Below are 14,494 nucleotides of genomic sequence, written 5' to 3' on the forward strand. Positions count from 1 at the left end.
CAGCAACTTTAAATTCCTCTGTGTTATCTTTTCAGAGGATCTGTTCTGGGCCCAGCATGTAAGTGCAATTACGAAGAAAGCACAGCAGTGCCTCTACTTCCTTAGGAGTTTGGGATGTTACGTACCCCGTAACTGGGTCACTTACCAGCAAAGATAGAGAGGTCTGCTGAAGTCTGATGGTACTATTTTTAACAGTATTTATTGATAAAAATACACAAAAATAATATCAATGCAAACATACAGACAATATACGTCATCAACACTAAATCTAAAAGTGCGGGTATAATAATAATCAATAAGGAATAGCTCTATCGTTGTCTAGGGGATAATGTATTGTCCGATGGAAATATAAAAGTCACTCAGTTCATTCAAGCTGCAGCTTTTTGGTTGGAGAGAAAGACGGGTTAAAACTTGCCCATTCCTTTTATGATGTCAATCCTTCGAGAGTCGTTGGGAGTTGATTTCCCCATTGTTAGCTAAAAACCGTTCTGCTGTGGGAAAGGGCCCACCGATTCCAGGGCAAATGGAACCGGACACACGTGGCCTTTCCACCGGTTTTTGCTATTACGGGATTGCTAGCGTTTCTTCTGGTGCGTCTGAAGGGGCTGTTCCTCAGACCCTCTTTTATCCTGACTCACAGGGTCTCAGATATCAATCAGGGTGGGATGATGCAATCCCTCCACCAACCCCCCCTCGGTTCATTGCCTGGGGGCTTCAATGCATCGTACAGGATTCAATACACAAGTCCGTCTCCAAGAGACAATAGCCATTATCAATGGTTCCGCCTTTCGGAGGCCAGGACACATTCCAAACTCTTTGTGGATTCTGCATGTCTTTCTCTCATTTCCTGGGTCTCCTGACTCGAATCAATAGCGATCCTGCCATTCTCAAACAGGAGGGGGCCACGGGCGTAACAGGGAACATTCCACATGTCATCTAAAATTTTGACAAACCTCTATAGATGTATAGTGGGGAGTATATTGACTGGCTGCATCACAACCTGGTATGGAAACACCAATACCCTTGAATGGAAAATCCTACAAAAAGTGTGGATATGGCCCAGTCCATCACAGGTAAAGCCTTCCCCACCATCTACACGAAACATTACAGAAAAGCAGCATCATCATCAGGGACACCCACCTCCCAGGCCATGCTCTCTTTTCACTGCTGCCAACAGGAAGAAGGTACAGGAGCCTCAGGACTCACACCACCAGGTTCAGGAACATTTATTACCCCTCAAACATTAGACTCTTGAACCAAAGCGGATAACTGTTGTATCTGTGTAACTACATATCAATTAAATAAAAGCATGCACATGGGAGATGGCTTTAACTGATGTATTTACATTGCAGCGAGAGAGAGCAATCAATATCCATGCATAGACAACAGATCAATGCACATGCACAGACAACAGATCAATACGTAGTGCTAAGCCGAATTGTATTCGAAAAGAAATAGATCCATACATTACTATACATCACTCAATTTCACTAGCCCTATCCTTGAAATGTTGCCACAACACATGGACTCGCTTTCAAGGACTTCATCTCATGTTCTCAATATTTATTGGTTATGTATTTATTATTATTTCTATCTTTTTGTGTTTGAACAGGTTGTTTTCTTTTTGCACGCTGGTTGAACGCCCAAGTTGGTGCTATCTTTCATCGATTCTATTATGATCATTATTCTATTATGGATTTATTGAGTATGCCTGCAAGAAAATTAATCTTGAAGTTCTATATGGTGACATATATGTACTTCAATAATAAATTTAGACCATAAGACATTGGAGCAGAATTAGGCCATTCAGTCCATTAAGTCTGCTCCTCCATTTCATCATGGCTGATCCAGTTTCCTCTCAAACCCATTCTCCTTCCTTCTCCCATAACCTTTCATGCTCTGACTTATCAAGGATCTATCAAACTCCATTTTAAGTACCTCCACAGCTGCCTGTGGCAATGAATTCCAGAGATTCACTACCCTCTGCCTGAAGGCCACCTCTTCTCATCTCTGTTCTAAATGGACGTCTCTCTATTCTAAAGTTGTGCTCTCTGGTCCTAGACTCCCCCACTACAGGAAATATCTTCTCCACATCCATTCTATCTAGGCCTTTGAATATTCAATAGGTTTTAATGGGACTCACCCTCATTCTTCTAAATTCCAGTGAGCACAGGTCAAGTGCCATCAAACACTCCTGTAATAATCCTGTAATAATTTTTGTGAACCTCCTCTGAACACTCTCCAATATCAGCACATCCTGTCTTACATAAGGGGTCCAAAAGTGCTCACTATACTTCATGAGGCCTCACCAGTGTCTTATAAAGCCTCAGAATTACATCCTTGTTTTTATATTCTGGTCCTCTTGAAATGACTGCTAACATTGCATTTGCTTTCCTCACCAACTGACTCAATCTACAAGTTAACCTTTAGTGAATCCTGCACAAGCACTCCCAAGTCCCTTTGCATCTCAGATTTTTGAATTTTCTCCCCATTTAGAAAATAGTCTTCACTTTTATTCCTTCTAGCAATGTGCATGAGCATACAGTTCCCAACACTGCCCATTCTCCTAATCCAAGTCCATATGCAGACTCCCTGCTTCCTCAACATTACCTGCTCCTCCACGTATCTTCGTATCATCTGCAAATCTGGCCACAAAGCCGTCAAGTTCGTCATCCAAATCGTTGACCTACAATGTAAAAAGAAGCATTCCAACATAGACCCCTGTGGAACACCACTAGTCACTGGTAGCCATTATTCCCACTCTTTGCCTCCTCCCAATTAGCCAATGCTCTATGCATGCTGGTATCTGTACTATGGACTCTTATCTTGCTAAGCAGCCTCGTGTGTGGCATGTTGTCAAAGGCCTTTTGAAAATCTAAGTACACAACATCCACCAGTTCACCTTTACCTACCCTGCCTGCTATTTCCTCAAAGAGTTCCAACAGATTTGTCAGGCAAGATTTTCCCTTAAGGAAACAATGCAGACTCCAAAATCTCATCTTTAACAATCGACTCCAACATGTATGCAACCACTGAGGTTAGGTTATTTGGTCCATAATTTCCTTTCTTCTGCCTCCCTCCATTCCTGGAGAGTGGAGTGACATGTGCAATTTTCCAGTCATCCGGAATCACGCCAGAATCTACCGATTCTTGAAAGATCATTACTAATGCCTCCACAATCCCTTCAGTCACCTCTTTCAGAACTGGGATGTACACCATCTGGTCCCAATGACTTATCTACCTTCTGATCTTTCAGCTTCCCAAGCACCTTCTCCCTGCCAATTGCAACTTTAATCATTTATTCCCCCTGACACTCTCAAACTTCTGGCACACTGCTAGTGTCTTCCACAGTGAAGACTGATGCAAAGTATTTATTCAGACAGTCTGCCATTTCCTTGTCCCCTGTTACTACCTCTCCAGCAATATTTTCCAGCAGTCCAATATCTACTTTCACTTCTCCTTCAAATTTACTTTGAATTTTGAACTTTAAAACAATAAACAAGGGCAGAATAGAGCTTCAACTTGATGTTTCTTACAGTTTATCAGCAGCTGATCTGAAGCACGAAGTTCTGAGTAAGGGTCTACGAAGCGAAACATCGTCACTGTTTCTCTCTCCACTGATGCCACCTGATCTTTGGAGTGTTCCCAGCACTTTTTGTTTCAGATTTTCAGTACTTACATTTTTTTTAGGCACAAAAAACACCCTTAGAATGTTTCTCATCTACTTACTCAGTGGATGTGAACACAATGGCAATACCAGCATTTATTGTTCATCCTTAATTGCCCCTGAACTCAAGATTATTAACAGTTAATACTCTGGAATTGCATATCCTTGGGTGTCTTGGTTGTTAACAGAAACAATGCATTTCACTGTATGTTTCAAAGTACACATGATAAAGTAAACTTGGATCTTGAACTCTATAGTCCAGACCAGATAAGGACATCTAATCTCTTTCTCCAGAGAACATGTTTCATCGTCACTTTGAATGATCCTTAATGATTCAGTTGTCATGTCAGGATTTAAATTCTGCCAATTCCAGGTGCTAGAATTCCAATAACAAAATAGTGCTGGAAGTAGTCAGTAGATCAGGCAGAATCTGCCAGGAGGGAAGCAGAGTCAACATTTTGTGTTGATGACTGGGACTTGACCACTATGCTGCCACATGACTCTGCTACAGGATGGTTGGCAGTGACGGGTGCATATATAACTTGTGAGATCGTCCCCTATAGGAGAGGAGGCACAAACAGAGGATACTTTTTGTCCCGGTTTATGAACTCAAGTCAATCTCTTTTCAAGAGCTGCAACTATTGGCAAGGGAGGAAATTATACATGAGGAGTTTTAGATCACGATGGGGTTAGTTGTCTCCCAGTACTTCATTGCTGTATGATACTTTGTGCTTGCATTCAGCTTTGCTGTTGATTCCTGGGCACTCTGCTGTATGTAAAGTCCCATATTCAGATGTCTGGAGGGGGAGATGCTTCCTCTCATAACATTCCACCTCCTCCATTTCTGTGATCTCTTCTCCATCTTCATCTTCTTTCTGGAAGTAGAGAACAGTTATTTTAAATCATCGGGGGTAGGGAGAAGCATTTTCGACCATTTCCCATCTCCTTCCAGACCTACTCTCCTGGGCTGGGGACTCCAAAACCAGGAATACCAGTCCCAAGATAAAGGGCCAGTGGTTCAGGATGGAGATGGGGAGAATATCTTCATCCAGGTTGGTGAATCTTTCCAGAAGGACTGTGGAGACTCAGTCACAAAGTACATTTAAATCAAAGATTGAAAGTGGTTTGGATATTAAGAAAAGAATGTTGCTCATGTGAAACAATCATAAACAAGGGGAAATCTGCAGATGCTGGAAATCCAAGCAACACACAAAATGCTGGAGGAACTCAGCAGGCCAGGCATGATCTGTGGAAAAGAGTACAGTCGACATCTCAGGCCAAAACATCAACTGTTTACTCTTTTCCATAGATGCTACCTGGCCTGTTGAGTTCCTACAGCATTTTGTATGTCGCTTGCTCACATGAAAGATCAGCCATGACCTTATTGAAAGGCAGAACACATTCAAGGGACTGAATGGCCTGTGCTTGTTTCTAGTTAGACTCACAAAGTAATCAACACAGAAATAGGCTTTGGCCGAATAAAATCTCTCTGAGCTAGTCCCGTTTGTTTGCATTTGGCTGATGTCTCTCTAGGCATTTATTACCCATGTACCTGTCCAAGTGTGTGTCATAATTGTACACACCTCAACAGTGTCTTTACGCAATTCATTACAAATACAAGCCACAAAAAATGCTGCCGCTCGGATCCCTTCTAAATCTTCCCCCGCTAACATTAAATCATGCTTGCTTGTTGTAGACTCCCCTACCCAAGCGAAAAAGACTGCAACGTGTAATCTTGTAAATGTACCTCATGATTTTAAATTTCTGAGAGATCACCCCTCAGCCTCCTACACTCCAGGGAAGAAGTCTCAGCCCATCTAGCTTTTCCTTACAGCTCGAGCCCCCCAATCCCGGTAATGAACTTGTATTTTCTCCTTCCCTCTCCTCCTTTGTCCCTGTACCTGGCTCTTCTCCAACCTCCCTGCCAGAATTCCCTTGGTCTTCCTGTCACTGCTGATTGAGGACAATGTATACCTGAGCTGATTCTTGCCTTTGTCAACAAAATAGTCACTGTTCTTCAAAAGTGATTCATTGTATTGATTCATCATGTTAAACTGCCAGGTATCAGCATGAAAAGTTTATCAGAAGCCTTTTGATTACTTTTAAAATAACAATGCTGGTGTCATTTTAAACCAAATTACCAATTGGTTATTTTATCAATGTTTATTATATTTATCTTCTTATTATTATTTTGGATGTGGGTGGCACATTGGTTGAATTCTGTATTAAAAATTCAGAGGCCATAAAGAGCGTCAGTTCAAATCCCACCACCAGCTGTGGAATTTAAATTCAATGTAGAACCTGGAGCAATAATTAATCATAATACTAATTATCACAAAATCATCACAAAACGTATCTAGTTGATGATGTTGCACAATTAGAGTGAATGTACAATGCCTGCTGATGGCTGGGAATTCAAGAACTAGAATGTTTAGGTTTAAAGTGAAAGGGGAAAGATTTAATAGTAACCTGAGGGGTAACCCAAAGAGTGGTTAGTATATAGAATGAGCTGCCAGTGGAAGTAGTTGAGACAGGAACATTAACAGCATTTAAAAGTTACTTGGACAGGTACATGAATCAGAATGTTTAGATAGATTTAGGCCAAAGACAGGCAAGTGGAACTAGCTCAGATGAGCATGTTGTTTGGCATGGAGTAGCCAGGCCTCTGTGCTGTATGACTCCCTTCTCCTCACTTGGTCAGGTCTACGTATGACCTCAGATCTACCCGATATGGTTGACTCTTAAAAGCTCTCTGAAATACCTCAAAGGGGCAACTAGGGTTGGGTAAAAACACTAGCTGGTCAACAATGCCCAGATCCGCAATACATAAAGGAAACAGTACTGTAATTAATTAAAAACCTGTTAATAACTTATATATGAATGTGCAAACTCATCTAATGATACCCTGAAAAATAATATCCAATTAATATCTAAATTAAATCTATTATCGTTATTAGTTAATATTATTAGTTAATAGCTATTGATTGTATATCAGATATCAGATATATGAATATATATTGCTTGGAGCAGAGGATATGGGGGTCTGGAGGGTAAAGGGGAGAACCTGATGTAGTTATCTAAATTGGTGAGTGGCACAGATAGAACAGATAGCAGCAAATATTTCCACATAGCAGCAGTGTTTTAGAGCAGAAGGCATAGGTATAGGATGAGGGTAGAAATATTTAGAGTGGATTAACTGATGAACGTCTTTCACCAGAAGATGTTTGGAATCTGAAATGCACTGCCTAAAGAGTGTAGATAGATAGTATAGTATAGATAGATATTTGAGGGTCAGCAGCAATATGGTCAGCCAAAGGGCCTGTTTCTGTGCTGACTGACTTTGTTATTGTTAAATGATCTACTATATAATATATATACAATGTATATAATTATTAGTATCAAGTGGCCTGTTGATCACCCATAGGAAATTATTATGATGTGTATATTAGTATGAAATAGTTGTTGGATAATCTGTTGGACCATTTACACAAATATTTGCTGTGTTCCATGGATAACCTGATAATTGCATCATGTTTACATAACGTACAATGCAACATATATTTTAGAGAGTTCAAATGTGTAGGAGACCTGGTCTTGAACACTGAAGAATTCATCCACAGCATACTGGTACTTGGCTGTCGTCAGTCCAAACAAGTCAGCCAGCTTCCCTCCAAGAAAGTCACAGGCTAGGAGAAAAGAAGCAATAGAACGTCACATCACTGTGTCAACACCTCCTCACTGTAAGACACAGGCAATGAAAATCCCGAATTCAATTCCTGATCATGCCGAATTAGCTCATGGTTTGCTGCGATGTTGTGTTATTTCAGTGGTCCTCTGTACTAAGTGCCGTGTGTGCGGGGAGCAGACACAGTTTGCAAGGACCAGGCTCCCGCAAACATCATGTTATAGTGGCTGAAGTGCATGGTATATACTTGCAACAGATTACACTTTCTTTGGCAACATGGAAGCAGAGACAGGGCCTGTTGCAAGAAAACTGACAATCAAAAACCCTGCAGATGCTAGAAATCGGAAATAGAGTTCTGATGAAGGTCTCTGAGCTTTAAGGTCAATTCTGTCTCTCTCTTCACAAATACTGAGTATTTCCAGCATTTTCAATTTTTAGTTAATGCAAGAGACCAGTTATTCTGGAGAAAACTCCATTGCTACTGTCCCATCAAGCTGCCAGACATGTTAGACTGAAGAGAAAATGCTGGTAAATCTCAGTAGATCAGGCAGTATCCGTGGAAGCTGAAACGATTAACTTTTCAGAGCCAGGGCACTTTATCAGAAAGGGGAAAGAGAGAAAAGTTATTTTAGGTAGCAATGAAATGGAGGGGGGCGATGGGTCAGTTTCTGAGAGGATGACCTAATATGGCAATTCAGGAATAGTTACCAACAGATTAACGTCCTTTGTGTATTTGTTGTTGGTGTTCTGTGGGCTGTGTGATTTGTACAGTCTGTGTCGTGTTCTGCAGTCTTGGACCAGCTCCTTACCACAGTGCAATACTCACTGAATAAGGATCTTCTGGCAAAGTGTATCACCCAGAACCACAGGAAGTGCCTCCAGGGGAGTGTAGACTGTAGGCCATTAGAGCAGAAAACATTACACGTCAAATTGTTCAACAGCTCAATCCCTCCAGCAAACCTGCATTACCCAAGTGTAGCTCCCCACCCTGATCTCTGCAAGCTCCCAGTCCAAAATGTTTATCAGAATAACCACATTACACTCTGCTTTGTCAGAGAGTTCCCTTACTACAACTGCGTTACAGGATGAGCTGAATCTCTTTCCCCACACACCCGTCACTCTCCCCCCACACACCCGTCCCTCTCCCCCCACACACCCGTCCCTCTCCCCCCACACACTCTGATCCCTCTCCCAAACACTATACAGGTTTTATAGGAAGTCAGTCAGATGTGGGGAGAGTGACGTGGTGTGTGCCAGGTGCTGCTAGGTTGTGTGGGGAGACAGTGGGGTGTGCAGAGAGAATGTTGGATGTGTCGGGAGCTGGTGGATGAGCGGGGAGGGCTTGCGATTCACGGAGAGGGTGTGGGAATGTGGAGGGAGGGTGAGGGGTGGGTGCTGGGAACCGGTGAGACCCGCGGAGTGGGAAGGCTGACTGATGGAAAGCTGCTGTGTGAGTAATGGTGACAGTAACGCCCGACGCCCTGGGCACTCACTGGGTCAGTTCGCTGCACCAGCTGCTCCTGCTCCTCTTCCATCTCCTCCTCACTGCTACTCTCAACCATCGTCTCTCCGCTCGCAAAGTGAATCACTCTTCCCAGCTTCTTCTTGCCTGCCTCCAGTTCGTGGGAAAGATCTCCCTCTGCCTGACAAATCAAGGGTTGGATAGGTTGTTGCAGTACACAGCCACCATTCTTTAAGAGTGAAATGTGGACATTGGTAGGGGTTTGGGGCACAGTGTGTAACTGTGCCCGAGACAAAACCCTGACTCTCTCAATACACAGGATCAACATCAGGGCAGAGCGGGCAGCTTCTGGGCAGAATCCCACTCTCAGAAATGCTCCTGCTGCTTTGGGATGGCCTTCTGACAATTACTCCTGACGTCACCAAGTGAATAGGACATGCCAACTTGAATCCGTACACAAAACAGCACAGAAACAGACCCCTACCCCAGTCTGTCTGTGTCAGCCGTTGTGCCAACCAATGCTGCCCCATTTACCAGCACTTCACCCATCACTATGCACATCCTGGTGATTCAAATACCAAACAGGGTGTTTCAGAAATGCAACAGTCTCCACCTCCAGTCCCCTTCGGTAATTAATGTATCCTAGAACCCAGCCACCCTTTGGTTGAAAGGGCTGCCCATCAGATGCTCTCTAAATCTCCCACGAGGCAAGACTCCCGGGAAGGAGAGGAGGTAAAGGTGGAAGAGCTCTATGGGGAGGAGGAACAGGAGAAGGAGTAAAGTTAATGGTTTATTATTGTCACATGTACTGAGATAGAATGGAAAGCTTAGTTTTGTGTGCCATTCATACAAATCCTTTCAAGATATAAGCAGACTGAGGTAATGCATAAAGAAAAGCAATAACGGGATGCGGGATATAGTGTTACAGTTACAGGGAAAGTACAGCACAGACAGACAATACGGAGACAGAGCAGATTAAGAAATCAAAAGTTCATCTTCAACATACAAGAGGTCCATTAAAGAGTCTTATAACTGTGAGATAGAATCAGTCCCTGAGCCTGGTGTTTTCAAGCTTTTGTGTTTTCTGCCTGTTAGAAGGATGATGAAGAGAGAATGTGTGGGACGGAGGAACAGAGGAAGCTGTGAGTCCATGTACGTAACCCTCTTTTGGTAGTGGTACACATTGAGTGATGTGGGGTAAAGCACAAGAATCTTGGATTCAAACTTGAGAGTCAGAGTACAAAGTCAGGGATGTTCCATCATACAGGAATGCAACAGAAGACTGTCGCTCCACTGGTTGGTCTAACCTTGGCTGATTCTACCCCAGGCCTTGGCACTGGCAGTTCCACATGGGCCTCAATTCCTTTCACAAACGTATCCACCACCCCCAGTGATCTGGCCTCCATAAGCCTGTGGAGATGTGAGCCAGTACAAAATACCACTGACCACTAATGGAGAAGGGCATCCTGTTCAGGTTACATCATGTTCAGAGGGTGTGACAGTTGCAGAGAAGCTGGAACAGTTTTACTGGAATGGTGCAGCGATGACATTCAGACGTTGATTACTGGGGATGAAATTTCAGTTCTGGAGTTACTGGGATGGGAGATTTGAGTTCTGATGTTAGTCTGGATGGGTTGTTCAGTTCTGGAGTTACTGGGATGGGAGATTTGAGTTCTGATGTTAGTCTGGATGAGTTGTTCAGTTCTGGAGTTACTGGGATGGGAGATTTGAGTTCTGATGTTAGTCTGGATGAGTTGTTCAGTTCTGGAGTTACTGGGATGGGAGATTTGAGTTCTGATGTTAGTCTGGATGAGTTGTTCAGTTCTGGAGTTACTGGGATGGGAGATTTGAGTTCTGATGTTAGTCTGGATGGGTTGTTCAGTTCTGGAGTTACTGGGATGGGAGATTTGAGTTCTGATGTTAGTCTGGATGGGTTGTTCAGTTCTGGAGTTACTGGGATGGGAGATTTGAGTTCTGATGTTAGTCTGGATGGGTTGTTCAGTTCTGGAGTTACTGGGATGGGAGATTTGAGTTCTGATGTTAGTCTGGATGGGTTGTTCAGTTCTGGAGTTACTGGGATGGGAGATTTGAGTTCTGAAGTTAGTCTGGATGAGTTGTTCAGTTCTGGAGTTACTGGGATGGGAGATTTGAGTTCTGACGTTAGTCTGGATGGGTTGTTCAGTTCTGGAGTTACTGGGATGGGAGATTTGAGTTCTGACGTTAGTCTGGATGAGTTGTTCAGTTCTGGAGTTACTGGGATGGGAGATTTGAGTTCTGACGTTAGTCTGGATGGGTTGTTCAGTTCTGGAGTTACTGGGATGGGAGATTTGAGTTCTGACGTTAGTCTGGATGGGTTGTTCAGTTCTGGAGTTACTGGGATGGGAGATTTGAGTTCTGACGTTAGTCTGGATGGGTTGTTCAGTTCTGGAGTTACTGGGATGGGAGATTTGAGTTCTGACGTTAGTCTGGATGAGTTGTTCAGTTCTGGAGTTACTGGGATGGGAGATTTGAGTTCTGATGTTAGTCTGGATGGGTTGTTCAGTTCTGGAGTTACTGGGATGGGAGATTTGAGTTCTGATGTTAGTCTGGATGAGTTGTTCAGTTCTGGAGTTACTGGGATGGGAGATTTGAGTTCTGATGTTAGTCTGGATGAGTTGTTCAGTTCTGGAGTTACTGGGATGGGAGATTTGAGTTCTGATGTTAGTCTGGATGGGTTGTTCAGTTCTGGGATGGGGGTTGAACTGGAGAAGGAGGCCAGTTCCCCCTAGGGTGTGAGGTATTTAATGGAGGTGGATGGGATTGAGGATAAACTGTGGGAAGTGGCCTCTATTTGTGGAGTGTTAGAGAAAGGATTCAAGGGGCATGAGAGGGAAAATTTCTTCCCATGGAGACTCATTCTGCGCTGAAAGTCCTTGTCTGAGAGGGTGCTTGTACTTCAACCCAAGCTGCAGCTGGCCACTATGTGACATAATGTTAGGGTTAGGATGCAGGTGAGGTCATCCTCCCTCCTGAAATCCTGCTGGTTCAGAGAGGCCAGGTCGAGTGCTGAGTGTGGTGGGAGTGTCAATAGCAGTGTAATACATCCCTAGCAGTGATGCCCACACTGGACCTCTCACCTCAACTGAGGGTGGGTGAGATGAGCTCAGAAACAGAGGATCATGAGGGGAGATCAGGGAGACATGCTTAATTTAGTGCCTGACCACGCATGAGACCTTTAACCATAAGGAGCTGGCATACTCCACAATGGAAGTGGCAAGGACCGTAAAGGGTTAAAATACCTTTTAAAAAATCAGCCAGTTTGCAGCAGCTCGGACAAATTTACTGGAAGATCCCTGATCAGCTGGGGTAACGTCTGGTAGGAAGAACCAGGACAATCTCTGGTTGGAAGGTCCCGTCCTGATCAGCCTCTCATTGGAAGAATGCACTAGGGGCACAGAGAAGGAGACATGGTGAGCTCCTGATGTTGTGTGATTGTCCTGCTGAGGTGGCCTTGGGAAGATCTGCCCCTTGAATGCTGGAGATCTCCGGTCCTTTGCATCTGCCTACATATGACTCCAGACTCTCAGTGAAGTGTCCAATTACTACAGCCCGGCAAGCTGCTCAGTTTGGTGCAGTAGGTAAACAAGGATGTGGAATGAATTCTAGAAGAGTAATGTCCTGTAAGTAAACGAGGAACAAAAATAGATGCAAGAGAATGTACAGTAAATGGAGGAATGTGGAGCAACACACAGAAGTGCTGGAGAAGCTCAGCAGGACAGGCGGCATCTGTGGAGGGAAATGGACAGTTTATGTTTTGGGTTAAGACACTTCATCTGGACTGAATGACAGAGGGGAGGTAGCCAGTATAAAGAGATGAGGGGAAGGGGTATATCAAGAGCTGGCAGTGATCGGTGGATCTAAATGTAGAAGGGTGATAGGCAAGTGGGAAAGGGGAGAATAACAATGAAACCTGATCAACAGGTTCAGGCAGAGAGAAATGTGATCTCCACATAACTTAAGAGGGTTTCACAATAGTACAGAAGAGAGCAGCCTACTTACACACAGAAAGTACAGGTACAGCAAGTGAAGACAAGTGACTGATATTATCATTTTCATAATGGGCAACACATGGAGGAACTCAGCAGGCCAGGCAGCATCTATTGGGATGGGGGAATGAATTGTTTATGTTTTGGGTTGAAATTCTCATTAGGTTTTCAACCCTGATGCAAAATTTCAACCCGATATATCAGCAACCCCTTTCCTCCCACAGATTCTGCTCAACCCACCGAATCCCCCCAGCAGATTGTTTGTTACTCTACATTCCAGCATCTGCCTTATCTTGTGTTTACATTATCATAGGAGGGTCTGAGTGCAAAACAAAGGAAACCTGGGTCAACTGTCATGACTCGGGTAAATCTGTACTATCAGTTGTTCGGATCCTTGTACCCAACAAAAAAGCGTTATACTGGGCTTGTGGGCTTCAGAGCAGAGGTTTGCTGAGCAGATCTCTGGTAGGAGTCAGCCATCCTGGGTAAGAACGGCTGCTGACTAGAGTTTAGAGAGAGAGATTTGTTTGAACTATTTAAAGTTGTTAGTGGGTCAAGAGGTTTTGTTTAACCTAGACTGGACAAATCTAGAACTAGGATACATGGTTTCAGGATTAGATCTGGGATGAGAAGAAACGTCTTAACTCCAAGGTTTGAGTCTGGAAATTTTATCCAGGCATTTCAGTATCCAAGGATAAGGTCGCAAATTATTGGATCAAGGGAATTGAGGGATATAGGGATCAGCCAGGAATGTGGAGTTAAAGTAAGGCTAATCCATGATCTTACTGAACCATGATTTAGTAGCTTGACATGTGAGATGATGCCTGATAAGACAGGAGCTTGACTGTTGGCAAAAAGTGATCTTTACAGAGAGCAAAAGTCCATAGATGCCAGAAATCCAAAATAAAAGTGGAAACACTCAAATTAGGCAGCATCTGTATAGAGACTGATTACCTGTCATTAGAACACTCAGTAAAATCTTAAGAAAGGAAGCCAGGGTATAGAATTTTAACAGCAGGAAGGTTGGAGTTCAACTATATAAAATGTTGGTTAGACCATATCTGGGTACAATTCTGGTCACCACACTATAGGAAAGACATGACTGCACTCGAGAGGGTGCAGATTCATCAGTTTGTTGCCTGGGATACAGCATTTCAGTTATGGGGAGAGACTGGAGAGGTTGGGTTTTACTGAAATGGGGGACTTGATAGAGGTGTACAAATTTACTAGAGGCACAGAAAGAGTAGGAAACTTTGACCCCTTAGCAAATGTATATGACCACAGAACATTGACTTAAAATAAGGAGACAAAATTTGAAAAAATATTTTCTTTCATTCAGAGTGTGTTTAGGATCTGGAAGAACTGTCTGAGGGGGTGGTGCAGGCAGAGACTCATTTAAAAAGTACATGAAGAAGCACATGATTTATTAAGAAATAAAAGGTGAAGGGCCAAGTTCTAATAAATGGGGTGAGTACAGTTGGGTATTTGAAGGTCGGTAAGGACATGGTGGGCCGAAGGGCCTTCTCTGTGCTGTGTGACTCTATTGCCTAATATGCTGCACTTGAATCAAGGAGCAAGTGGAATCAATGTTCTTTAATGGAATCAGAAGATATTCTATAGTAGGAACTTACTTCATACCTGAACAAATTTTTTTT

At 43.3% G+C, this 14,494-nt stretch overlaps 1 protein-coding gene across 3 annotated transcripts in view; it reads right to left on the reverse strand.

Annotated features, from left to right (window-relative positions):
• Window positions 1-225: 225 nt before the first annotated feature.
• LOC140733183 (protein FAM177B-like) overlaps window positions 226-14,494 on the reverse strand; it is a 31,241-nt gene continuing 16,972 nt past the window's right edge. For 2 of the 3 annotated variants that reach the window (XM_073056167.1, XM_073056166.1), the window contains exons 2-5: window positions 8,846-8,995; window positions 8,179-8,245; window positions 7,256-7,353; window positions 226-4,542 (exon numbers count right to left, since the gene is read on the reverse strand). In XM_073056167.1, coding sequence (XP_072912268.1) covers window positions 4,357-4,542; window positions 7,256-7,353; window positions 8,179-8,245; window positions 8,846-8,914 — 420 coding nt within the window. In that variant the 5' untranslated portion in view covers window positions 8,915-8,995 and the 3' untranslated portion in view covers window positions 226-4,356. Of the gene's footprint in view, window positions 4,543-7,255; window positions 7,354-8,178; window positions 8,246-8,845; window positions 8,996-12,092; window positions 12,239-14,494 lie in introns of all 3 variants that reach the window. The other variant, XM_073056168.1, reaches the window with a different exon arrangement.

The sequence above is a fragment of the Hemitrygon akajei genome, chromosome 9 (genome assembly GCF_048418815.1).
Source record: "Hemitrygon akajei chromosome 9, sHemAka1.3, whole genome shotgun sequence".
NCBI classification, from domain to species: domain Eukaryota; kingdom Metazoa; phylum Chordata; class Chondrichthyes; order Myliobatiformes; family Dasyatidae; genus Hemitrygon; species Hemitrygon akajei.